At 36.2% G+C, this 27,778-nt stretch overlaps 1 protein-coding gene across 11 annotated transcripts in view; it reads right to left on the reverse strand.

The window, feature by feature from the left end:
* RAPH1 (Ras association (RalGDS/AF-6) and pleckstrin homology domains 1) overlaps positions 1–27,778 on the reverse strand; it is an 85,680-nt gene that overhangs the window by 8,950 nt on the left and 48,952 nt on the right. For 8 of the 11 annotated variants that reach the window (XM_074340501.1, XM_074340488.1, XM_074340524.1 and 5 more), the window contains 10 exons: positions 26,856–26,930; positions 18,666–18,743; positions 18,091–18,250; positions 15,843–15,964; positions 14,540–14,605; positions 12,672–12,815; positions 11,684–11,794; positions 4,343–4,441; positions 3,199–3,319; positions 2,449–2,591 (listed from right to left, as the gene is read on the reverse strand). In XM_074340501.1, the coding sequence (XP_074196602.1) occupies positions 2,449–2,591; positions 3,199–3,319; positions 4,343–4,441; positions 11,684–11,794; positions 12,672–12,815; positions 14,540–14,605; positions 15,843–15,964; positions 18,091–18,250; positions 18,666–18,743; positions 26,856–26,930 (1,119 nt within the window). Of the gene's footprint in view, positions 1–1,102; positions 1,164–2,448; positions 2,592–3,198; positions 3,320–4,342; positions 4,442–11,683; positions 11,795–12,671; positions 12,816–14,539; positions 14,606–15,842; positions 15,965–18,090; positions 18,251–18,665; positions 18,744–26,855; positions 26,931–27,778 lie in introns of all 11 variants that reach the window. The other 3 variants (XM_074340529.1, XM_074340494.1, XM_074340537.1) reach the window with 2 other exon arrangements.

A 27,778-nucleotide genomic window follows, 5' to 3' on the forward strand; every position in this document is an offset into this window, starting at 1 on the left:
TGCAGCAGTTGGTGACCATAAAGATGGACAATGTCAGGAAGGCTAAAATCTGACTCCCTGGGGAGCAAGGGTACAGCGAAAATTCATTTACCCCATATTCTCAAATAGCTAGACTGCCAAACAATGTAGGAACCGTGTTCCGTTGCAAGAGCTGTTCTCGGGGCCACACTGTGCAATGGAATGGCAGCCGCCGTGGGAAGGCCGCTGGGCCCTGGACCCCACCGGGACTCTCTCAAGGGAGCTGTGAGGGGTCCAGATCAGCTGTCAGCCCATGACTGCAGCCACGTGGGGCAGATGCCACAGCGGGGTTTAGCAGTGCTGGTGGAGGTCTCCCCAGCAGGAGGGATGAGGATGGCTTTGTGATGCTGTAACATAGTAAGCTGACGCGTGAGAGTATGAGAATGTTCAGTATGAGAATGTTCAGCACACGTGCACAGCCACACAGCAATGAATGAGCTTGACACACACACTCGTGTTCGTGTGAGACACTTGCATCCAACATGCACAGAAGTCCAGAAATGCAGGTAAAGAGGGGGCATTCTTGACATTTGTTTTACTGGAAAATACACAAAGAAATGCTTCATAAACATTACAGCAAAAGATCAGACCAATATACAGAAAAAGCAAGAAGAAAATGAGAGGAAACTCTGGAAGGCTGGAGTAAAGGAAATGTATGGAGAAATGGGAGCCAGAGTTTGCCAACAACCACCCAACTGGGCACCTCCTGGCATTGCCCAAATTACCACATCTGGGCATTTATTTCCTGGAGCTACTCATGCATGAACGTGGTTCAAGTACTTTTGAAAAGAGCAAAGCAAGGACCCTTGGTTTTATAACTTTAAGTACATCTTTTGCATTCTTTGAACATCCTATGAGGATCCAGGATAAACCATTTGTTTCCAGTTATGAATGACATCTAATTAGCATGGAGAGTGCTTAGGTTAGTAGACAAGAAGGCCCATTACGGGGCTGAATTCTAATGCTCATCAGGACAGTCACATGTTTCTTTAAAAACTGCACATCAACATAAAAGCATTAGTCTGCAAGACTGGTTACAGGCGTCACCCAGTTGTTAATGTGTTTCCACAGAACAACCCCTGACCTTAACTTGACCCTGTCTTGGCTGCTGCTGGGGAGTAGACCTTCTCATTTGGCACCCGAGACTGAGGTAACAGAAGAAACACACAGGGATCAAGACTCAAACACATGGTCACTGCTGCGTGGCAGGGTTCCCGCTCTTTCTGAAACTGCCCTGACAGATGACCCTGCTTAACTACAGAGCATTTGGACCTCGGTTTTCCTTGGCCTTTCACTTAAAAAACACATGGGTAACACCATTAAAAATTTAGTACAGTAAAGACTTTCTTTCAGATGTCTCAATTGTGTAAACCTGCTTCTCTACTAGATACTTGTACAGAAGAGTTATTAGCACCAGACAGGGTTGCTCCATCCAAATTGATTAAGTTCTGGGAGGGAGAGAATTATTAAAGTTTCAGTTTCTGGTAAGGGAGTTAAACTGTCAGTGTTTTGAGAATTTAGGTCACTAGAACCAATTCTCAAATATTTATTTCTAAGAGACCCCACACTGGGTTACTAATACCTTCTCCACCCTCTCAAGGGCCAGTTAATCAACTACACCTGCACCAAATAAAGGAATAAATTAAGGGAAAATATCCACTTAATTCTCATTGGTGAATGTACTTGCATAAGTGATTCAGACCAAAAGAACGAAAAAATCAAAGTAACCAGGAGGTAAAAACAAAATGGTGAGGCCAGGTGTGCTGCTGGTTCGTCAGTGAGGGTGTGAGTTCTTGCCCGCTGAGAGGGTGAATGCAGCTAGGACACACCCTCACCCACAGAACTTCAGAGGCAACTGATACAGTGTCTTTCAACTGGGCTAAAGAACCTCTCTTATTCTAAATAGTCTCGCAATAATTATACTCGTATTTCAGTGTCACTGAACAAGCTACAATGCAAGGCTAAGGGATCCAAAATTTTAAGGGTTTTAATTTGAATTTAGCCTTCCATATATACTATAATTTGAGAAAATTCATTAATGTGCAGAGAAATACCAAAAAGCATAAAAGAAAAGAAGATAAAGGAATGAGTCTGAATATATAATCAACCATTAGAAGCTTCTCTGGAAAAAAATTACGGCACTGGCACTCAATGGTGTTGCCCCATCTAAACTGATTAAGGATGGAAAGGAGAAAATCATTATTTCTTAAAAATCTGAGCCACTGAAAAGGAGTTAAAAACTGCTGGGGATTTTGTTTGTTTTGATATCTTAGGTCATTAGAGCCCATTCACAAAAACTCATTTATGAAGAAAAGTCAAAGAATACTGAAATAGAGCCAAGAAATATTCTTAATAAAGGAATAAAACAGCAACAAGCTAAGCGCATGTACACCACAGACTCCTCTATATAAATTAACACGAGTATGTTACCTTGCTGGACTCTTCCAACTGAGTGCCTCGCTTCCAGGCTTCGGAGAAGATGGAGCTCACAATGCTTTGGGAGCGCATGTGACCTGCAGGCTGAGTGTCAGATACTCCACTATCAGACTGATTAGAGTGATTTGACTGAGACTCTGTTTAGAATAAATTTTCAAAAACAGGATTATATAAGATAGTATTCTGATAGTATGAATATGTATGTTCAGATAGGTTTCTTACACAAGACCAGGTGCTATGCAGAATAGCAACAAGTGATTTTTACTCATTTCATATAAACATAGCCCATATTTCCCACTAGAAAACTTCCCTTACCTTAGGGCTAATAGAGACTCTTGATTCTTTTAAAATGGTTTACCATGAAAAACTGATAATAACAATAAAAAGTTCACATAACATTATTGGTATTCTGACAATCTGTCTTGGAAGAACTCCTAGCAAATAAGGAAACTAATGAACCATCAATAGAGGAGTGACTTTTTTTTCAATATCTTCAATACACTGAGAATCAATCTTTTAATAAAGATTTAATAAAAATTTAATCACTCTGTGAGAAGTGGTATTATTAGATTGCCTGAGATACTGTCCCCTAACAGTAAAGCAGAAGTACATATACCTATTTAATTTTGAAATTAGGTGTGGCTCTGGTTTTTAAGAATCGGGCTGAAATAACCAGATCTACTACCACCCTATAGAGATACCTTCATATTGGTGGTAAACAGTGCTTTGGGCATTTCCAACTACCTGGGATGCTGGAAGAACTGGATCCTGATTTAATGCTTGAGCTGGATAAGGAAGTCCAATCATAAGCTGACTCTGTCCTCTTCAAGGCTTCTTGATAATTCATGTAGAGCTGCTTCCCGTACTAAACAGAAGGCAGTAAATGATGACATCTGAGCTTTACAGGACACGACACAGATGGATGAGGTAGGAAAGGGGGATACATTTCTGTTTACTGATTCATAGTTTGTATTAAAATTAATACCTGTGATACTTCAAAAGTTCTTTTAATACCAGTAAATTACAATCTCTTATTTTTCCTCATTTTTATGAAGGCAGCAAGAATTTACACTTGATTCTGATTATGTTTATTATTATAAAGATATTTTCCAATTATTCCTAAAGCAACTTTGATTTTACAGCTACAATAAATTTTATTTTCAGCTACTTAATAGGCATAAATACTCCTTCAATTATTATGTATAATCATTCATCTTCAAGCTGTCCTTTAAAATATTTTTTTAAAGACTTGCTTTATTTTAGAGCAGTTTTAGGTTCACAGCAAAACTGAGAGGAAGGTACAGATTTCCCAGACACTCCCAGGGCCCGAAACATGCATGGCCTCCCGTATTATGCACACCCCCCGAGTGGTACATTTGTTACTCAATGAGCCTGCATCAACATATCATAATAACTCATAGACCATAGTTTATCTTAGATTCAGTCTTGGTCCTATACATTCTATGGGTTTGGACAAACATACAATGTATGTATCCACCATTATAGTATCACACTGAGTATGAATGTTTTCATTGCCTTAAATATCCTGTGATCCGCCCATTCATGCCTTCCCCCACCCCAAGGCATTTTGATTTTCAAAAAATTTCTTTTGCTTAGGATAAACTCTGCCATATAATAATCGTATAGCGTGTGCTCCAAAGCCAAAATAAATCATTTTGATGCTACATAATCTTTTACTGGCAGTATTATTCCATAGATACCAACTGTTACGTTTATGCCAATCGCCAAAGAATAAAAGACATTTAAAACATAAAACCTTAGGTCTGAGAAAAGCAGACATTGGCAAAATCATAAAACAACCAAAATAACTATCGTGACAACCACTAAATACCTCATTATTTTGTCATGAAACCAAAAGAAAACCTACCTTTGCAATACGAATACCATTAACCCACTGGTGTAGGGTCCTCACGTCATCACAACAAAGGTATTTGATGTACTGAGATTTCTTCTGAATCTGTGGGTGCTGCAACATTAAAGTCCAACTAAGTTGCCAGGAGAACTAAAGAAAAACTCTATAATGCTTAAACATATCCTGACAAGTTATGGGCCATCAGAGTAACGGCCAAATAATTTACACCTCTTCTATGGTCATTAGGCCAAATAAAATGGCCTACAAATATTTTGACAAAAGAAACTTGGTTAAATTTTAAGTCAAGATATCCAAGCTAAAAAATACCTTCATATCCTGGGAAATTCCCAGGAACCCTTCCAGATCTCAAAGAAAAAAGCCCATCAAGGGTAACAGAGTCAGCAGAATTCTTAATCTGTAAGACTATGTAAAGGAAAAATAATGTGTGATGTCACTTTGAACCCACTGAAATCATGGGTTCAGAAGACTCCCAATGAGGGCGTCTCTGGGAAAGCTCCCAGCACTTCACAGCACAGGACAGCTCTGCAGGCCCCTCTGCCAGCCCGCAGCACCTGCCTTCCAGGGAACCAGCAGCTTTTCAACTGCACCGTCAGATTTAGTTTTCACAACCCAATGGAGTTTTCGGTTGAGGACTGGATAGAAAGTGACCAACTTGACCTTGACTGCAAAATGTAAGTGCTAGAACAAAGTATTTTAAGTCCGCTGGCCACTAGTGGAACCACTAGGCTAGAAAAACCCTAAATCACACTTGGTTCTGGATTTAATGATTATTAATTACGACTTCTCTTTTCAGTTATTTTGGGGGAAAATGGCTACATTTTACCTGAAGAAATATTTAAATTGATGTTCATTCATAAGAGGCTTTAAAAATTCTCTAACCACATTCATTTGTTGTAGAAACCCATGAAAACAATAAAATAAGCAACTTGAGTAAGTTATCAATGCAGCAGAAATAGATGGCCACCAATAAATTATGTATCTGCATTGTTAAAATGACCAATCTGTGATCTACAATGAAAGAAATATAATTCATTTATTTATTCTATTCTGCACATATTGCTTTACAGAGCTCAGCTCCTATGAGAAAACATTTAATACCAATACCAATTTAGTTGTTGAAAGCTAGGTCAGTTTTAAACAATAAAAGGTTAGCAAAACAATACCTAACAGTTTTCTCTCCTGACAATATAGGCTCCACATCCTGCTCTTGGAATATAATCCCTTGTCCTCATTAAATCACATTATAAAAAAACCACCATAGCAATCTTGAAAGACCAAAGGAGGACAGGTAGTAGAGTATGTATTTTTTTCTGTAAGAGGAGGAAGAGGAATTTTATCTCACTCATTCATTCAAGAAATATTTATTGAGAAAGAACTATTTGCCAGATGATTCAAGTACATGTTGGGATACACTATTAACAAAACAGAGGAGCCCAGTTTCTGCAGAAGATAAAATGGGCTGACTGAAGACTTTTCTTTAGCATTGCCAACTAGGGCTTGAAGAGCTGGTCTCCATGCCCTGCCTCCCTGAGGCACTGCCGAGAGGGCAGGGTTCAGACATCTGAACCAGGGGGGAGCAGGATGGCTCTCAGCCTTTATCACCTGCCCCTCCCTTTATGGTGATTTACAAACCATTCTTTTTTTTTTAATTTTATTAAATTTATTGGGGTGACATTGGTTAATAAAATTAAAGGTTTCAAGTGTACAATTAATTCTAAAATACATCCTCTGTATACTGCATTGTGTGTTCACCACCCAAAGTCAAGTCTCCTTCTGTCACCATTTATTTGACCCCCTTTACCCTCATCTGTCAGTCCCCTCCCCCCTTTCCCTCTGGTAACCACTAAACTGCTGTCCATGTCTGAGTACAAACCAGTCTTGACTGAATCCTTCCATTTCCCAAGAGCAGGACTACCTCTCATGGGCACAGGTCCTGACTGAGAGTGTATGTGTGTTCTCTACACAAAGGAAGTATTTTTATCAATACAACATCAGAGAAAATGGAAGAAATGATCCCCTATCCTTTTCTCCTTATCTCTCTAACCTGGGAATCCAAATAACACCCTGAAAAGTACTATGATATTTTGAATATGTGCAGATTACTTGCTAGTTTAAAATTCATTTTAGAACCTCAAATATTCTTTTACAACCTCCCACATAATAAAGACATTCCTTCTATAGCGTTCATTATGGTCACCTCAGGAGGTTGCCTGTCCCGCTAATATACTGTTACTTTATTAAAAGTGGCATTTATTGAACACTTAGGCTGCACCAGGTGTATTGCTAAATATTTCACATAGAATAGCTCATTCATGAAAACCTTATGAATTGAAAACTAAAAAAAAGAAGGAAAAAAAAGCCTATGATTTACATATTATCTCCACAATCTGAGAAGAAATTAAGGCACAGAGGGGTTAATACCACACTCAAAGTTATTCGCCAACAGTGAAAGAACCAGGATTTGAAATTGATAGGGTAGGCAGACAGGCAGAAATGAGCAAGAGGAGAGACTTCGCCCTGGTGAGGAAGCCCCTGGTCTACAGCACCTACTGGGGTCAAGACCCCTTGCAGCTGCCCTCACTTAGGGCACCAATGCCTTACTAGCCCAGCAGGATTCCAGGCTCACACATACCCCTGAATCAGAAGGGCATGTGGTTAGAAGCCAGAGAAGGAAGACATCCTGCTTATCAGAATACACATTTGGCTTATCAGGACCATTTTAGTCTTCTCAAACAAATCATAAAAAGAAAACTGTCAGAAACTGCCTTGAGAACCAAAAGGGAGGACTGGGCACCTCAGCAGGAGAGCAAAAGATAAGGAGAAGGGAGAGGCAATTCTATCCATAGAAATAAAAGCCTTCATACAATGGAAAGGGAGGCCTTTCCCCTTCTTGGGATTGGTCTGCTCTACAGCTCGGAGTGTATCTGCCTAACAAACTTACTATCCTATACTTGTACAAAACGCTGTCTCTCGACTGAATTCTTTCCCCCGAGAAGACAAGAGCCGAGGAACATCATCACAACCCGGTAACAGAATCATGCAATCTCATTCCAGGGCCCATGACCTTAATTAGGGCCTTGTAAGTGGTGAAATCCTCTTCTTCCAAATTTGCTGCCTCTCTTCTTTTCCCCACAATATTACTGCACCACTTTTAAAATCACACATGACATAAGAAGTATAGAGGAGACATTCTTTGCTAAAAACCAGAAGTTTAACATTTAAATTCTTAAAGAGAATATAGAATGAAATTGCTCCCCAAAACAAACGAATAGCTATTTAGAAAGCAAGGTCATTATTTCATTTTAAAAATGTTGATTTGGAAAGTTTGCATTCCCTAATAAAAGGTAAAAATTTGAAAATTAAATAAAAAAATTTAAGAATACAATAAGAAATTCTGGATTATTATTGTGCTATCAGTTTATTTTTCTGTTTATGTCAAAAATTAGATTGAGGGGCGGCCAGTTAGCTCAGTTCGATCCCCACATGGGCCACTGTGAGCTGCACCCTTCACAACTAGACTGAAACAACTACTTGACTTGGAGCTGATAGGTCCTGGAAAAACACGCTTAAATAAAGTTTTTAAAAAAGTTAGATTGAGACAGATAATTCCTAAAACTCTGTCACTAAAAGTGATGCTCTTAAATCACAGTCCAAGTGCCAAAGGAAAACCACTGAATGTATTCTATCCATTTATTACTTTGGAAACACATACAGGCTTGAAAATTAGTTCCCTTACTAACATGCAAGAAATTAAAAAATAAAACTATGTAACACTCCACCCACTCCAACACTTCTGATCCCTCTAATCCTCAAAAAAAAAAAATCAAAAACCACACACACTTAGAACAAAAATATTCTTAACCTAAGAATTTTGAGAGTTGCAATGGGATAAAAATAATAGTGCAAAAAATAACAACGGTTGGTGAGGATGTGGAGAAAAGGGAGCCATTATGCACTGTTGGTGTGATTGTAAATTGGTACAGCCACTGTGGAAAACAGTATGAAGATTCCTCAAAAAATTAAGAATAGAAGTACCGTATGATCCAGCAATCCCTCTCCTGGGTATCTATCCAAAAAAAATAAAAACACTAATTTGAAAAGATATATGTACCCCTATGTTCACTGCAGCATTAATTTACAATAGCCAAAATATGTCAACGACTTACTTAAGTGTCCATTGACAGATGAATGGGATAAGATGTGATACACACACACACACACACACACACACACACACACAAATATTACTCAGCCATAAAAAAGATGAGGGCCGGCCCGGTGGCTCAGGCGGTTAGAGTTCCATGCTCCTAACTCCAAAGGCTGCAGGTTTGATCCCCACATGGGCCAGTGGGCTCTCAACCACAAGGTTGCCAGTTCAACTCCTCGAGTCCCGCAAGGGATGGTGGGCAGTGCCCCCTGCAACTAAGATTGAACATGGCACCTTGAGCTGAGCTGCTGCTGAGCTCCCGGATGGCTCAGTTGGTTGGAGCACGTCCTCTCAACGACAAGGTTGCCGGTTCGACTCCTGCAAGGGATGGTGTGCTGCGCCCCTGCAACTAGCAACGGCAACTGGACCTGGAGCTGAGCTGCGCCCTCCACAACTAAGACTGAAAGGACAACAACTTGAGGCTGAACGGCACCCTCCACAACTAAGATTGAAAGGACAATTTGACTTGGGAAAAAGTCCTGGAACTACACACTGTTCTCCAATAAAATCCTGTTTCCCTTCCCCAATAAAATCTTTAAAAAAAATAATAAAAAGAAAAAAGAAAGAAGAAAAGAAATTAAAAAAAAAAAAGATGAAATATTGCTTTTGTGACAACATGGATGGATCTTGAGGGTATCATGCTAAATGAAGTAACTCAGATACAAAAAGACAAAAACTGTATGATTTCACTCATATGTAGAATATGGAACAAAAAAGAAACAAATGAATAAACAAAACAAAAATAAAATCACAGATACAGTTGTCTTAACAGATTGGTTGTTACCAGAGGGGAATGGGGTGGCAGGAGGGCAAAATGGGTAAAGGGGGGCTCAAATATATGATGACGGATGGAAACAAGACTTTTGGTGGTGAGCACACTATAGTGTGTATCGATATTGAATTGTAATGTTATACACCTGAAACTTATACAATATTATTAACCAATGTTACTTCAATGGAAAAAAAAAAAAAGATGGTATATAAGCCTTCAAATCCCACTATTTGGGGGCATATTTACTTTTTTTTCCCTATGATGTTTCCATGCACATAATATTAAAAGTAAATTTGTATACCTTTTCTCCTGTTAAAAAAGTCAGTGGTCATAATTTTGGCTGTAACAGACATTCTTGGTTGCCTGCCCTGCACCTATCTTCTCCATATCACTTTTCTGACAGAGCCCCAATTTTGTTTGGATGTCCACCCCTTACCTCAGAGCATGAATTCTGACTACCGTGTTTCCCCCAAAATAAGACCTAGCTGGACCTTCAGCTCTAATGCATCTTTTGGAGCAAAAATTAATATAAGACCCAGTCTTATTTTACTATAATATAAGACCGGGTCTTATATAATATAATAAGACCCGCTCTTATAATATATTTTTGCCCAAAAGACGCATTAGAGCTAATGGTCCGGCTAGGTCTTATTTTCGGAGAAACACGGTAGTCTAAGACAAAACAGTGGCTTTGTTCCTTGCCAGTGATGGATTTAAGAGTGGGCATGTACTCTGGGCCAATGCCCTCAAGCGGGAGGGCTGTTGGTAGGTCCTGGAAAATACTTCCTTTCTCTTAAAAAAAAAAAAAAAAGTACAGGAAGAAATAGTGCCTTATCTTCTGATGGATTTTCTGGGTCACCATGTGATGCCTAGAACTGCAGTGGCCATCTGTGACTGTAAGGTGAGCCAGCATGAGAATAAGCTGATATGCAGAAGATGGAACAGGGAAAGATGGAAAAAACTGGGATTCCCACTGACAATCTTAAACCCTTAAAATAACCAATTATTTCTGTCTTCATGTTATGAGACCCCAAATAACTTTTATTTATATAGGTTATATCTATTGATATTTACCTTATAAGAAATTAAAACAGAAAAATTTAAAATAAAAGAATATACATATACACATTCCACGACCAAAGAAAGCAAAGATATCATCACATGTTACGTAACCTCTTTAAAAACTCCATTATATATTTGTGAGAGAATGAGAGTGTAAAAGGCAAATAACACCTTAGCATTGTTAGAAGAATAATAACGAAACACAAGCCCCTTGACAGAGTCTCAGGGACTCCCAGTAGACCTTGGACCTCATTTTGAAAACTGCTAGATTAAGCTATTTTGTACTGACTTTAAAAAAATTATTTGCTGCTGTAACCTAAATGATACAGTGGTATTCTCCAAGAAAGGATTACCCAATAAAGGGTTACCATTACAATACACCTAATTTTATCAAAGCAATCCAAACTCTTCCCCAAAACCCTAAACAAACACTACCTTCCCAAACCAACTGAAGAATTTCAGAGAAAATCAAAATCAAATGATGACATAAACATGCAGATCTACATAGTTACCAAAAGGTTTCTAAGACGGAACCAGTGAGAAAAGCTTAAAACATCTCCATAATTATCCTGAATTTTTAAATGTTGTCTTTGTCAGTGTTCTGAGGGATCACTCAAAATTCACTAAAAATGTCAGTTATTAAAGTACAGATATAATTGGTATGAAAAAAGCTAAAAGTTTGGATAAAGGAGGAAGAAAACCTCAATAAAAACAGCTTAGGCAGGTCATAATACAGGCATAGGTTATCAGGGCTACGGTTGGGACAGGCGAGACATTATTTCTGGACAAGGTGAGAGTCCCTTTGACCTTGGGCACAGTGCCCTCTGATGGTTCTGCTGAGTATTAGGTTGGTGCAAAAGTAATTGCAGTTTTTGGAATTATTTTTAACCTTTTAAACCGTGATTACTTTTGCACCAATCAAATAAGTACAGGAAAAAAACCTAAAACAAAATACTTATGTCCCACATTTGGCTCTAATCTACATTTTCCTAAAATAAGCCTGCTATTAAATGAAAGTCTCAAATTTATAATCGAATCTAGTTTATATATCATGACTCAAAGCTTACAATCAGTATCCATTTCTCAGTAGCATCAATCTAATAAGGGCTATATAGCTAAGAGTCAGCTGTGGTGCAACACACACTTCCTTACTATCCCTCACCATTCCTTTAAAAACCTATAGAACAAAAGCAAAACTAGTATACTCAATGGAGATCCAAACTATTCTAAAACTCCAGTAACCTGCTCTATGTCTAACATCAATTAAAATTCCTAAAAAGAGAAGCATGTTTACCTTTAGCACCAGACAATAGTCTGTAGGTGCTTTGTATTTGTTCCGATAGTCCTGTCCATAATAAACATTGACATGATCCAGCTGGAGAAAGCACACCAGATCCCGAGAGACCTAAGATAAAAACACCCAAAAGACTGAATTAACAACAATGTGTAAACAAGCAAATATCATACCTGGTTAACAGTTTCTAGTTCAGAATCAAAACTTTACCAAGTAGAACTTCGTGCTATTTTGCATTAGAAAAGACAGTGAGATTCTCTATAAACGTTTCTTCTTTAATCCATGATGCAACAAAAAAAGGCATCCATTTCACTGTCTTATCATTCACTATGAACACTGATTTGCTTGGAAAGGATGGTATTTTAAAAAGATTTTAAATATATATTAAATACAATACAGTATAATAGAGCTCTCTGGAAAAAAAGAAAATACGTATAAAATAGAAAATATAGAAAATTCAGTAGCTATAAACGCTTATCTTCAAGTACAGTACTTCTCAAGTTGGGGTTTCTTTACCAGTAAAAGAGGGGCAATAACAAATACCTCTCAGGAAGGCAGTAAAGACTGAATGAAGTGATACTGTAAGGAGCTTAAAACAATGCTGGTCCCCATAAGCACCGACGTGATAGCTACCAAGGGGGCCCTCAACAAAAGCATATTACCCAAAAAAAGGCTGAAATGTCTATAATCCCAGAAACCTATTCTCCCCAAACAACAAGCAAAACCTACTCTGGCAGAAGTTCCAAAAATAATCAATAAAAGTATGGTTTCAAATTTGGCAAGATAATCAACATGGGCCCAACTGATGACCAGAGAATTTCCAAGTTTCCTCTTCTTTGTAACAGATTAATAAACAAAGAAATATTCTTTGTGTCCCTACATGAGCTGAAACAAATCTGAGCCTGGACTCACCTTGTTAGAATACTCATTACAAATTAAAATTAGTTAGCATAATGAGGAAGCTCAAAAGCCAGCAGAAGGAACATACCTTTGCTTTTCCTTTAGGGACGTAGTAGATACCAGATGCTCGCAAGAGAAAATAACGCTTTTTCCAGGACTTCTTGCCATCATCTTTCAACCAAAGGACTCCTTCAATTTCTGGTACAGTTACAGAACTTCCACAGAAACATTCCTAAAATGAGAAGATGATTTGGAAAGATATGATCTTTGAATTCTCAGAATAAAGCTGTATTTACCACTGTGAAATCCATGAACTGTAATTAAACCCAAACGGCTTTGTAGTAAAACCATGCTGCTAATTTTCCCTCAATTAGAACTTTCTATTCCAAACATAATATAAATTTATTTCAGAACTATTATGGCAATCCCTATGAACTTTTACCTAACACTGTTTTGAAGAAACTAAGTTGAAATGTCAACTGAGTTGCATATATTAGTACTTAAATGTATTTGTAAACAGCAGTTACACTAAATTTAATAAAAGTATCAGAACTAACGTAAGCATTGGACTTTATTTTTCTCCAAATTAATAACACATTTAGATTAGCTGTCAAGCTAAATAGGAATGTATTTTAAAAGGAAGCAACATTCTAAGTGAATGATTAAACTTTCACAATTTAAGAACTGTATCAATATATATGACTCTGAAACAAAGAGGGCATTTATTTTTGAAATATTTAATATTAGGTTGAAAGGAAAATAAACTCAAAATTCTGAATTCTGTCTATACTTAGATAAAAAATTAATTTAAAAATAAAAAACAATCATGAATTTGATAAAAGAAAAATAGAAATCCTGACTAAACATTAACATAGGACATTTTGGGCCTAAATTAATTTCTTTCTCCCCAAAGTACAGAAAAATTAGGAATTATAAGGATTTTCTTAATTGCAGCTATTTCTTAATAGCATCACTATAAAAAGCTGAGTGCTGATCTTCATTTTCCTAATTACCTTGTTGGTAAGTAAGAGTTTATTCAGGTTTTCAAACATACTAACTTCTTTGATATTACTTCTCTAAATCAGCAAAAGCCAAAAAGCCAAAAATTATATATATATATATATATATATTTTTTTTTTCTAAGTCAATCTTAGTTGTGGAGGGCGCAGCTTAGCTCCAGGTCGTTGCCATTGCTAGTTGCAGGGGGCACAGCCCACCATCCCTTGCAGGAGTCGAACTGGCAACCTTGTGGTTGAGAGGACGCACTCCAACCAACTGAGCCATCTGGGAGCTCAGTGGAAGCTCAGCTCAAGGTGCCGTGTTCAATTTTAGTTGCAGGGGGCGCTGCCCACCATCCCTTGCGGGAGTCGAGGAATTGAACTGGCAACCTTGTGATTGAGAGCCCACTGGCCCATGTGGGAATCGAACCGGCAGCCTTCGGAGTTAGAAGCATGGAGCTCTAACCGCCTGAGCCACCGGGCCGGCCCCCCAAAAATTATATTTGCATTTATTGTATTACTCCTCAAGATAAGGAGATGTACACATTTTTTTCAAATGATCATTATGATTTTTTAAATTGAGTTATTTAAGGCCAAGGCTTGAAATATTTTGTCAATAGCTAATTATATTCAAATTTCTCTCTGGGAATGCAGATAAACAGCACAATCACATCCTTCATTGACCAGCCTTTTCTCCCACTCCTCAGCCCCTCACATGACTCCCTTTAGTACACCAGTATTGCTCGGCAAAATAACAGCTTTTAAAAGGTTCTTCAGTCGCCTAACATTCCCACAGGAGAATTCTCTCCATTAGGCTATGGAAAAACATAGGCTTCTTTAATTAACAATTGCAATTATAAATATATAGCATTGACATACTTGACTTCAAAAAAGGTACTTAAATATTTTATTATAATGTACAGGAAAAAATGGAGGATGGGACAGTGAAGAGTCATACCTCCAACAGCACTTCTTTGTTTCTATCTGCCATTTCAGCTGTTTCCTTTTTCCCCAGAAGATAATTCTGGAAAAATGAATAAGTGAAAGTTAAAGGATTAACCCATTCTATTATTCCCTTGGCACAGGTGCAGATATGATTTCTTTTAGGGACATAGCAACTCTGTCGATTTCTGCCAACAGTAAGAGGAACACTCTTTGCAAAGCAAACCTGTGCATGGGCAACATCACTAACATGCGTGTATCTCCTCTTTACCACATCCATTTATCTTGAATTACTCCATAAACTGCCCTCCCCCAAATCCTGAGGTGATATTATTATATGTAACAGTGGACAAATACGTTTTAGAACACCTAATGAAAGCTACACTTTACAGGACCTAAAAGCTTTACAAATGATTAAGTACGACAAATAAGGCAAATTTCCTTAAAATATGCTGAGTTTAACTGATCCAGATGCAGAAAATTTAATCTGTTCTGGCTTTCAAAGAAGAAATTCCAAATTCTCTGCGACTATCACAATTTTGTTTGCTTAACTGAACTAAAATCTGAATTCTAATTATTAGTCCTCACAATCACCCATAAAAAGATCTGTTGGTATTCCCAAATATGTATTCTTCCCTAAAAATATCCAGTAAAGATGTGTTATGATCAAGCCACTAGAAGGATAACCATTCAATACCTTTAACACTGCTACAATTTTTCCTTATTACTACTTTTTGGGTTGTTTTCTCTCACCTATTGATTTTTATAAAATATTTGGGTAATAGGAAGTATTAATCAAATATTATTTAGGAATAAGCAAAGATGCCCAATAAATCAAGGTAACATATGTTACAATGTGGCACCATTTATAATCAACGTTACTGGGATTTAAGAAAATAATAAAAATAATAATTTTAAAAAATTAAAAAAAACTGTCAACTGGATAAATGGCTGAAGTAGATAGAGAAACTTAAATATATAAGTACTTTTTTTTTGATGGATGGAAACTCACCAAATAAAATATCTGGGTTCAACACAGCTCTGGATTAGAGAGCAGAAACTTGGTAACTCCGTGGAGCTACTTCTGTTACCCCAAGGGCTCACCCCATCTGGCTCTGGGGGCGGGTAACCTCTGTGAGGCCTGACACCTGGGCCCCAGCAGACCTTCCACCTCAGCAGTAGTGAATGCTCCCATGGGGTTTTACAGCCACAATGTTCCACGAGGTAGTTGCCAATCTTTTAACGCTATTAACTTAGCAGTAATAGAATATAAAACAGACATTTAAAAATCCTGACCTCTGTAAGGTACTGAGTCTCACCTGTGGGTTTTTGAAAAGTGCATATTTTTCTATACGTTCCATAAATATAAGCTTGTTTTGACTATCTCTTGTCCAATTAAGGAGATTTTCAACCAAGTTTTCATGGTCTTCAAAGATTCTCTCTGTCCCAAAATAAAATATCAATTATTTTGTTAGTATTCATCAGGATTGCATCAAGGACATGAAACCTTGCAAAGTAATTCTGGGCAGAACCACAGAATTTACTGACACTACAGCTCTGGGCCCTTAGAGGTTATCTGGTCTTCCCTCTATTCTCAAATAAGGGAGCATGCCCTAACGGTGTTAAGTGACTTGAGCAAGGTCACACAGCTGCTACATGGAAGAATTAGGACTAGAATCTAGGTCTCCTAACTTCTAGGTCTTCTTTAGCCGTCAGCCTTTTCCCATCCCACCCTTAAAATAAACATGTTAGTTGCATTTCATTAATCCTAATGTTAAGTATTTCCAACAGTATTCAGTTCTTGTAATTTTTAAATTTCCAAGATGATTTCTTTTTTGATCTATGGGTTTTAATTTTAAACATAAATATATTTTCTAATTTCTAAATTAGGAATCAAAGAACATGTCCTATATATTGAACACACATGTTCAAAGAACATATTCTGGATACTGATTTTTTGAAATTTCTTGAGAGTTGCTTATGGCCTCATACTTGAATAATTTTTGGAAATATTCCATTTCTGCTTGAAAAGAATGTACATTTTCTTGTTATTAGAGTTCTAAATACATTTTCTTGTTATTAGAGTTCTAAATTTTTTTCCTAGATGAAAAAAATTATTTTACAAATCTCTCATATCGTTTTTTGTATGCTTGATGACATCAATCACTGAAAAGGTTCTTAGGTGAAAAGGATCTACTATTAAGGCTGACTTGAGAATTTCTCCTGGTAGTTCTGTCAACTTTTGCTTTATACACTTTAATGCTATTAGATAAAATTTAGAATGATTGTATCTTCTTCGTGAAGATGTGTGGTTCTTTATTGCATTTTGCTTAAAGTCCATTTTGTCTGGTATTAACATAATTACCTTTCTTTTGATTAGTGCCTTTTCACATTCCTTTTACTTTCAACCCTTCTGTGTCTTTAAGGTAATAAATAGGTCTTTTATAAACAGCAACAGCTGCATTTTGTTTATTCATCCTTTCTAATAATCTTTACTGTTTAATTAAATCATTTATCTTAAACATAATCGGTTTCCACCATCTTATTTTGGGCTCTTAGTAGACCCTTCTTTTCTTTTATTCATTCAACAAATACTGGCTACATACTATATTTGATGCACTGTGCCATATATGATTAAATAATAATTACTTAAAGACACCATAGTCAATTATATAAAAGGTAACACCGAAATATTATATGGGTCTTTAACTTACAGCCATGGAAATATTCTAAAAATGGGATCCAAACAATTTCTGTTTATCAAGATGCTACTTTATCTGTGACCTCAAACCTTTCTAATTCTTTAAGAACAGTTACAGATGAGTATTATCAGAATACATTTTATACATGTTAATGAAGCTCTAACAACTTACAGTTTAATTTTGGGAGTTGTGTACATGTGTTCTGAAAGGGTTAATAATTAAACTTTTCTCTAGAGACTGCTGTGAAATATTTAAAGATATAACTAGTAAAAGGAATGCAAATATGTATTTTAAATAAAATAGCAGTTGAAATTGATTACTTATTCATGAAGGCTAATAATTACTGCAAGGTTTCTGTAATTATACAACTAATATTACAAAATAAAAAATTTTTTTAAGGGTCAATGATGGTATAAAAAAATGAGGAATTTTCAGTGTTAGAAAACACCATACCAAACTACAGATAGTAGGAAACTAAGGCTTAGTACACCTAACTAAAAATACGATGTGCTTTGTTTCCCCTGAAAGTCAAATGCTGGTATAAAGAGTTCAACACAAATGTGAATAAACATAATGGTCTTTAGTAAATGTGTTTATCTCTGTAGTTCTTATGTGAAAGAGAAAAGTATTTTATTACCTTAAATTTTTGTTGTTGTTGTTCTACCTATGAGAAAATCTGCAGTGAACTGGAAATGATCTCATATTCAAAGAAATCTCAAAATATTTGAAAGAAAGATAATGTAAAAAGCCACGGTTATATTATAGAAAAAAAAATATAAAGATGTCTCAAGGTGCTTTTATCAACACAAAAACTGTTGGAATTAGATAGAAATTAAAAAGTAACTAAAGCAATGATATTACTAACCCATTTGTAACTCAGAGATGGTTTCTACCAGCGACCAGTCTAAACTATAGCCACAGTGGGATTTGTCCATCAGGTTGTCCAGCACTTGTCTCACTGTCTGCCTCTCATCCACCATCATTGTTTTAGAACTATCGTCAGACATGTGAACTCTAATCACCAGCTGTTAAAAAAATAAAATTAAATGCAAACCAAAAAACAGGCATTCTAGAAATCTCTTGCAGTATTGAGTGCTGTTTTAATTAAATATAAATTAAAACAAATAATGACTTTATCATGCAAGAAAAATACTAAAATTAGGTATCAAACAACCTGAACAAATTTAAAGCCTTCTTAAAATTATAACAGGTAAGCTTATAATAAGACTATTTTGTTTTACTCTTTTAGAATAATTTAAAAAGCAGAAAGTTGTCTCTTTTATGCCTTTTATCCACAAAAAATACAAGTGAAAACTATATTAGGAAGAAATACCCCTCTACCTCTCCATATCTTAGAGATACATTATATAAACAAGGTAATTCTTTATAAATCCGTAAAACTGATAAAGATCCCAGACCAAGAAAAAGCCCAAATATCACCTTTTTCACTTGTGCCTCTTTAATTTTCTCTAGGGCAACTCTGATCTTCTCAGCTTTCAATTTTGCTGCTTGTTCTTCCTGTGAACACAAAGCACTTCAGATAAACTAATGCTAAAATAATGAGAATTTTTAGAAGTCTTTTTATCCTTAAGGATGTTGCTAGCATTGAATTTCAGTAAGAATATAATTTCACAGTTATGTAGAACACATCTAAAAAAATAACCTTGTTCACAAAGTGAAAGCCGAAAATAAAGGAACAATTTTTAAGATGCAGACTCGAAAATCTCTTATAAGACTAGATTCCATCTTCTAGAGAAAAAGGAATCTGTGACTAAATGAATGAGTTTGATTCTGTCAATCTGAAGCAGATGAATTTCATGTTCTGGAGAAGAGGAAACATGAGTGTATAAATGGACCTGCCAGTTTGTTATACCTGAACAATCCCTGACTGAATTTATCACCCCTCCAAAGCATGGGCTATCTTTTGCATATTAATGTTTTGTTCTATTACATTGAAAATGTACTATCATCATAAAAGCAGCAAAAAAAGTATCAATTTCTTTGCAACCATATAAAAATCCTTAATAAAAAATGTAGGTACATTGGTATACATTTGTATACCAATGCAAATAGAGGAGGCTGCATTATATTCTACGTTTTACTCTGCTTTGGGGAAAAATAACACAATATAATCAATGGCTCATGTCAGTAAACCCAAATTTGTTTCTACTAATTCATTGATAAATTTTTTCAAATGTTAAACACAATTTTCCAAATATTTAATTTCTAGTAGCTTTTACTTTATAAAATTTAGCTAAGTAGTAATAAAATTATCAGGAACTAAAAATATACTTAAAGCACCTGTCTATTTTTTCCTAAAATAACATATAGTACTATAATACTGGTACTTACTTGTACTTTCCAGCAATAGGCCATAGTACACTGTAGCATTAGTCTCCAGTTGAAAAAACTCATGTAAGTAAACTTCTGCTCATAAAAGATCACATTCTAATTCTAAACTTTTGATTTCTCTGGAAAATATCTAAGAAAAATATAAAATGCCATCTTATATATTCCTTGATTTAATATAAGACTTAAAAAAAAGGAAAACCTAATTATAACAGCCAAACTTTATCTGCTCTGGATTGTGATTAAAAACCACGATCCATGAGTTATTCTTCATTAAAAACCTAAAGCTTTCAGGGCAAAAACCCCTCAAAATTCAATTCATTAATAGATTTATTCACTGTTCTCCTAAATTTTTCTGGCTTTCCTGTTTCTGAACTGCTTCTCTTTGCATTTCATACTCTAGGCTGTCTCCCCTCCTTGCAAGCTTAGTATTTACTATTCTGTGGAACAGAGAAGAAAACAGAGGTTGGGGAAGACAGTGGGCTTGTTTGTCAGAAATCTGATCCTTTTGAATGAAAGGAGCCAGTAAATTAACATAATAACCGAGGTCTGGAAATACTATCTGTAAACCCAATTAGACAGAGAACAAAGAACTTTATTTTAACAATGGAGAGGGGTAAGATAAGACTTGACTCTTAGACTATCATAGATATATTCATTTAACTGAAAGTTTAAATCATCCTATCCCCTCTTCATGCAAATAAACAATAACAGAATTATAAAATATGTTGACTGTATACTTTAACTGTATATTTTTTTCTTTTTAAGGCAGTTTATAAAATGAGAAAACTAAACTACTATTAATTTAAATCTCAAAGTCTGATGAGGAAAAACTGGTATGTAGAATCGAAGCTTTGTGTATTTGGAATATAAACACGAACTTCTAAAAGTCCAAATTCTTTTATATAATAATTAATTTGCAGAGGTTAAAAAGAAAATAGAAGATACCCTCAAAGCCATAAAACAGTTTTAGAAAAAAATATTCAAGAGAGTGAGAAGACAAGCCATAGACTAAGAAAACATATTTGTAAAATCTTATCAGACATATCTGATAAGGGACTATTACCCAAAGTATACAAAGAACTCTTAAAACAATAAAACAATCAACAATCCAATTTAAAAATGGACAAAAGACCTGAACAGACAACTCAAAGATACACAGATGGCAAATAATACTACGAAAAATGTTCAAAATCATGTCATTAGGAAACTGCAAATTACAACAATGAGATACCACTACACACGTATTAGAATGGCCAGAATCCAAAACACTGACATCACCAGATGCTGGTGAGGATGTGGAGCCACAGGAACGCTCATACACTGCCGGTGAGGATGCAAAATACACAGTCACTTTTGAAGACAATTTGGTGGTTTCTTATAAAACTAAACATACTCTTATGATATGATCCAGCAATCATGCTCTTTAATATCTATCCAAATGAGCTGAAAACTTACCTCCACCCAAAAACCTGCACCTAGATGTTTATAGCAGCCTTATTTATAAAGTGCCAAAACTTGTAAGCAACCAAGATGTCCTTCAGTAGGTGAATGGATAAACTGCACTGCATCCCGACAATGAAATATTACTCAGTGCTAAAAAGAAATGAGCTATCAAGCCATGAAAAGACATGGTAGAAACTTAAAAGCACATGAATAAGTGAAAATCACCAATCTGAAAAGGCTACATCCTGTGTAATTCCAAATATATGACATTCTGAAAAAGGCAAAATTATGAATATAGTAAACAGATTAGTGGTGGTCTGGGGTTGGGGAGAGGGTGGGATGAACAAGTGCAGCGCAGAGGATTTCTGCAGGAGTGACACTATTCTGTACGATACTATAATGGCTGATAAGCATTATTATTTTTTCCAAACCCATAGAATGTACAACACCAAGATTGAACCCTAATGTAAACCACAGACTCTGGGTGATAAAGACGTGTCAACATAGGTTCATCAATTATCACAAATGTCCCACTCTCGTGGGGGATGCTGACAACGGAAGCTGTGCATGGGTGGGGGCAGCGGGTAGACAGGAAATCTCTGCACCTTCCTCTTAATTTTACTGTGAACCTAAAACTGCTCTAAAAAATAACGTCTATTCAAAAAAGGAATATAAGTATTTAAATATTACATTCTGATATTGGTTATAAATTTTATTATGAAAATTTATTTTCATAACTCCCATTTTAGTATATTATTTGCCAAATACAATATACCACAATCATGAAGCACTGACATAACAAATCATTCACTTGTAAGACAAGCTTAAACTCCCAGATCAGTTTCTCTGCCAATGACTAACAAGAAAAAGCTGACACACTGTAAGAAAGGTTTATAAAAGCAAGAGATGAAGAGATACATGCAACCAATGAATATACATTAAACCAATCAGATTTTGTAGCCATCAATAAGAAACCAGTTTTAAGTAAAGCAGCTAGGTGGGGCTATTTTAACATCCAAATTCAGCTACTCCTCCATTTGCTTAAAATACTACTCTTTAATAACTACAAAATTGGTCTGTGTTAAAACTGTGTCAAATTCTAATTTAAGAGCTATGTGTTTAATTTCAACCTAGGCAAATTTCAATTTATTCTTCTCCAGTTTATTAACAAGGATGTCCTTACTAAAAGCTTTTTGAAGAAACAATTGATCAGGATACCTCTAACTTTTAGAGTGTAAATATCATCACTGGAGTAAAAGTGGAAATAAAAATATTTATATCAAATTGCAAAATCTATAGTATTTTATTCTTCCCATGGATAATAAGCTCTTCCTCAGAACATATGATTTTCATTTACTGTATTTAAACTATAATCGTTAACCATAACAACCTAGGAAAGGAAGAAACTGTTTTAAGCTTATGGAGTATTGTGCAATATAGGAAAGATCAATAAATCTTTGCTGATTTATTTAGATTAGATACTTAGAAGACATCTAATAGTTTATTTATAAAGGCCATGCAAATCTATGTTTAATTCTGCAGCCTGAGTTTAATACAAAGAACACAGTTTTATTCATCTCGTGTTCTCTTCGTTTTGTTAAAGCTAACAAACTTGGGTCTTAGGTCTTCTGCTCTGTACCTTTGAACTACCCCTTTCTTCACATTGTTTGTCCCACAACCATCCTATACATAAGTAAAAGATACCTCAGACATACAACAACGTAACTTTCTCTCCTACCTCTTCTCTTAAAAGAGCAAGAGACAACCCATTTTCTACTTGAAAAACGCCTGTGTGGCTATCAATAACCATCAAATGCCAAGCCTCTTCAAATTTACATAAAGGACAAAAACTCAGTGAAGATCTTATGATTAAATGAAAGCCAATGCTGTGGTTACAAAGTGTTAGAGCATTCTCTTCCAGTGTAAAACTCAGAATACTTACAGAAAAGAGTTACAGTTGCTAAGAGATGGCTAGGGAATTCCTTCAACTAAGAAATTATTAAGGCTTTGTGGTTCAGAACAAATCCAATTGAAAGTAAGGGGCTAAAGAGTAGCTGGCAGTTCCTTTGGGATCTAGTTTATTCCACAGATGACAACAATAAAAAATTTTATGTAAATTAAAAGAATTCAAAGAAAACTTGGAGTGATAAGCAGTTTGATACCCATGAAATGGTCTTTTCTGTAAAACTGCTCAGAGCCAATAGTTTACTTCCCTTGAAGAAATCATGAAACTGATAGACTCTCACCGAGAAGAGAACTCACATTAACTGAACACTTTAAAACGTGTCACACACTAATTGGCATATTACACACAGTGTCTCGTTTAATTCTCAATAATGCAAGGCCATTATTGTATTATCATTTTATCCATTGTACTGATTAAGGCCTGGAAAGACTACTCTTTCCAGACAGTTACCAAGTGACAAATTACTTGTTCTTTCTACTACAATGTCATAGTCCTTTTTGTCCTAAGGGTTATAATGTAAACTTTAGGAATAGCAGTAAGTAAAAACTGCATGTCAAAAAATAAAAGACTTTCCGTAACATAATAGCATTTTTATAACTTCTCTGAAGCAAAGAGAATGGTGGTCAACATTATTACAGCAGTTCTTGAAACCCTGATGGTCACTAAGACAATTCTTTTATTTGACAGTTGTTTGTTGAGACTGTGCAGACTTAAGTTTGAGTGCAGGGGATACAGAGTTCCTGCTCTCACTGAGCTTACATTTAGTAAGAGAGACAAAACAATAAAAAATAGATGCATGATGAATCAGTTACCGATAAGTCCTATGGGGGGGGGGGGTAAAGCAGGGTAAGGGAGTAAAGAGTAACAAACATGCATTATCAGATGGGAGTTCAGGGAAAGCCTTTAGAATGGTATCCAGAGATTTAAGGGCATTGGATCAGCAATGTCCTTTGTCCAGTTATGGCTCCCACTTATGGCAAAATACTACCGTGCAGGCATTAATGCCACTCTCGGAAGAAACTGGTTGGCACTGTTTCTGCAGAAGCTCCCAGCTCAGAACTGTATGTGGGATAATCATTTCCTTAACAGTGGTATAGCAACAACTGGATTGGTGATGAAAACAAACAACAATCTTTCTGCTACCTTGGCTTAAGTATAGTGCTACTGTGTTCATTCTACTCTGTACTAACTACGGGATGTTACAATGTCCTACTTTGGAAAAGTGCACATCATGGGGGGGGTCAGTAACTAGGGTACATGTTTTTTGGGTAATGGGAACCAGACTGCCACACAGGAGGTGTCCAACAGGTATAAACTCTCTTAGCTTCAAAACAGCCAGGTGCTCTGGTACACAGGGCACAGACAATGAGAGGCCCATGGCTCGAGTTATGTAGGAATTTCTGCCACCTCGTCCCTGACTCCACCCCCACCCTACATGTGTAGGTTCCGTGCTACTGAATCACCTTCCTGCTCAAATTTCTTGCTTGTATGTAAGCAGGGTGGTATACAGGAAATAGCTAGAGCCAGGTGTTGGCTACGTACACCAGTAATGCCACTGTTTGGGTAATGGGAGAAGAAAATATGATCCGAGCAGGAATGGCTTGGTGCTGCAGCTCTCGAACAGAAGGAGATGAGAAGTTACTTGACAGCATGTATCCAAAACTTGAAAAGTACAACTCTCCCTGGGGTAGAGACTTTGTTTTGTTGACTGACATATTGGGTTGTCAATACTGTCTGGCACACAGTAGGCACTCAGTAAATATTTGTTGAATAGATGAGTTACTCTCTTCAACAGTTTCCCACTGCACTGAGAAAAAAATACAAAGTCCTTAGCATGCCGAGAATGATTTGGTTCCCGCCTACCTCTCCAACCCAGATCAAGACGTCAGATCTTCATTCAACTACTGTGGCTCCAGCAACAGTCTTTCCTCAGCTTCTCAAACATGCCAAGCTCTTTTCCCCGTGGGCCTATCTACGTGGAACACTTCCCTTCAACCTCAGGATGCCTTCTTTTCATCCTTCAAGCTTTAGATTAAATGTCACCCCTTTAGAAGAGCCTTGTCTGATCTTACATCTAAAGGAAATGTAGCCTTAATCCTACCCCCCGCCCCCAGTATTCTTGTTTCCTTCATAGCACTTACCATGATTTAGAATTTATCTACATGCTTGCTTGTTAATCTTTTTTGAATCTACCTTCATAAGCAGACTGTGAGCTCCCGAGGGTGGGGGGGAGGGAATAGGTCCATTTTATACATGTTATATTCTAGCACCTAGCACAGTACAGGATTCAACAAATATTTGTTGAATAAATAAGCAATAGAAACGGTAAAATGTTACACTTAATCTGTAAGCAGTGTACAGAATGCACTGGAGGAAGGACAAACAAGGATAAAGAGAAAAGTGTAGTGGCTCTGCAAAGATAGAAGAGCCTATTTTAGGGTGGGGGCAATAGGAATGAAATGGGTAGGTGAACTCAGTAAACCCTGCTTCATTAGGGCTTTAGGATAGCAAGTGAAAAGAAGAAAGGCAACAAGAATGGTGGAGGGTTCAAACCTGGGCAATTGGGAGAATGGCAGCATTCTGAACAGAAATAGAAATGTCAAAAGAAGATTATATAAATTGTGAGGCCCCAGGAAGAGTGGGTAAGGCAGCTAAAGACCTGTGGGATTGGAGGTGCTGGTCAAATGCTGTTAATCTTTTAGGATTGCCTGATAGCAATCCGGAAATGTGCTGCTCTCAGGTAGAGAGATCTGATCTAGAACAGAGATGCTAGTTGAAGCTGCGAGTGTAAACAGAGTGTAAAGAGAGAGAGTAAACAGAGAAGGAAGAACTGAGGAAAAGGAAGAAACTCTGCTATGGTTGTTATAAAGTGCATGTCTATTATCTGCTTAGGCTTCTAATTTTCCCTGGTCTTTAAGCTGCTTCTACCCCATTCCTAGATCTACTTTAAAGAAACTCAAACAAGAGAAAGAGTTTCACTGCTTATTCTTAGGTCTTCTCTTTGAGCTGCTTTGCTCTTCACAGAGATTTTTTTAGCTTTATCATCTTCTTTCACAAGTTTATGGGTTAAAAATAAATGAATTTTAAAAAAACCCTCTGATACAATAACTTATAGATATTACCTATAATTACTACATATATTCTTTAGAAACTATCTATAACCAAGTCTGACATTCTTAAATTTAACATTATTTAAATAAGATAATGAAATAAAAACATGACTTGAAAAAAGGTAGAAAGCTATTCAGATTCCTTATTCTGTTATCCTTAGTTAATAGTGACAATTATTAACTATTTAAATTGATGTAAAATACCAGCCCAGTGAAAATCTAACTGGACCAATTCAAACCACTCTGAAAGCGAGGAACTGAGAATTAAAATTGCAAATTTCTCTTTCCGTTGATTAAGCTAATGTAAAGTAAGATTCTGTTTATATAAATAGATGTTTTAATCAAATGAGATGCTGATAATATAATCAAGAATTAGAAAACAAAGTTTGCTAAAAAAACAAACAGCATGGATAAGCATTAGTAGTAAAAGTTAAAATTAAAGCAATGATTTTTGGACTTGAAAGTGAAATACAACGTTAAACTAGAAAAAGTACAACATACTTGGGAAGACTCAGGTATTCACAAAAGTTAAAAACTAGTGAAAAATTACCAAAAATATTTTCTACTCTCAATATTTTCTGATAGTCATTAAGATCAGCAATTACCTTCAGTAAGAGAAAAAAAAAATACCTCTATTAAGGACAAAGGTGCTGAAATAAGAACAATCTGAGAAATCTGAGAGCAGAATGAAAAACAGACACTATATTCTACCTACAAAGCAATAAATATTTACATACAGGTGGAAAGAAGAAGTATCACCTTGGTCAGCAAATGAGAAGGTTTTCCTGCAATGTTTCTCAGAAGAAGGGAGGTTTCCCTGTCCAGATAGGAGTGCTTGTGCAGAAAGAGAGAGAAAAACAAAAACAAAAAAGGCAATAGAAGTCAGTGGAGGTTTTATGAGCTTAAAATATAAAATAGACAAAGCAAGAATGATTCTCTATTATTAATCTCATATCTTTCTCCTAAACTCACTGAAATGTGTCCAAAAGAAAATTTAAGAACAAGAAAAAGAAAAAGACGGAGGGTGCACACACACTATCTGTGCCCTAAGGTGGGTCCCAGCCGACTCCTGAGAATCCCTCACCTTGGGAAATGGATCCTGCACTGCAAAGATCACAGGGCCAGTCTGTTTCCCAGGGCAGTGTCTGTGCACACAGCACAAATAAACAGGTGCCAAAGACCAATGACTAAATATATTCCTTCCTCTTATAAAGCCTACATAAGACCTATGTAGCTTTAAATATTCTTATGAAAACAGTAAGACTACATCAGTTTTAAAACTTCTGCAAGTATTTCAATGGTAGCTGCACCAAGAGGAAAAATGTCCATATTTTGCCTAATGAACATCACCTACTTTCAGTAAAATTTTATTAATTCATTCCTTATATCAGAATACTAATAAGACTGCACTGCACAATAAAGAACTTGTATAGCAAATGAATGAATGATACGAACAAAATATTAAGAAATGTTGTTCCCTTAAACTGGTTAAATTCATTCAAGCAATTTACGTATTTTCACAAAAATGACTGAATAACAGCCCCCAACTATCCTTTTCTCCCTTAATAACTTTCAGTTAACATGTTGTAAGGTAAGTTCATACAATTGTATTTAAACTCCTGTAGTATAAATTACAGCTATTTTGTTATACTTGTATATGTAACTCAGACTTGCCTGTCTCT

The sequence above is a fragment of the Rhinolophus sinicus genome, linkage group LG01, assembly GCF_036562045.2.
Source record: "Rhinolophus sinicus isolate RSC01 linkage group LG01, ASM3656204v1, whole genome shotgun sequence".
In the NCBI taxonomy this organism is placed as follows: Eukaryota; Metazoa; Chordata; class Mammalia; order Chiroptera; family Rhinolophidae; genus Rhinolophus; species Rhinolophus sinicus.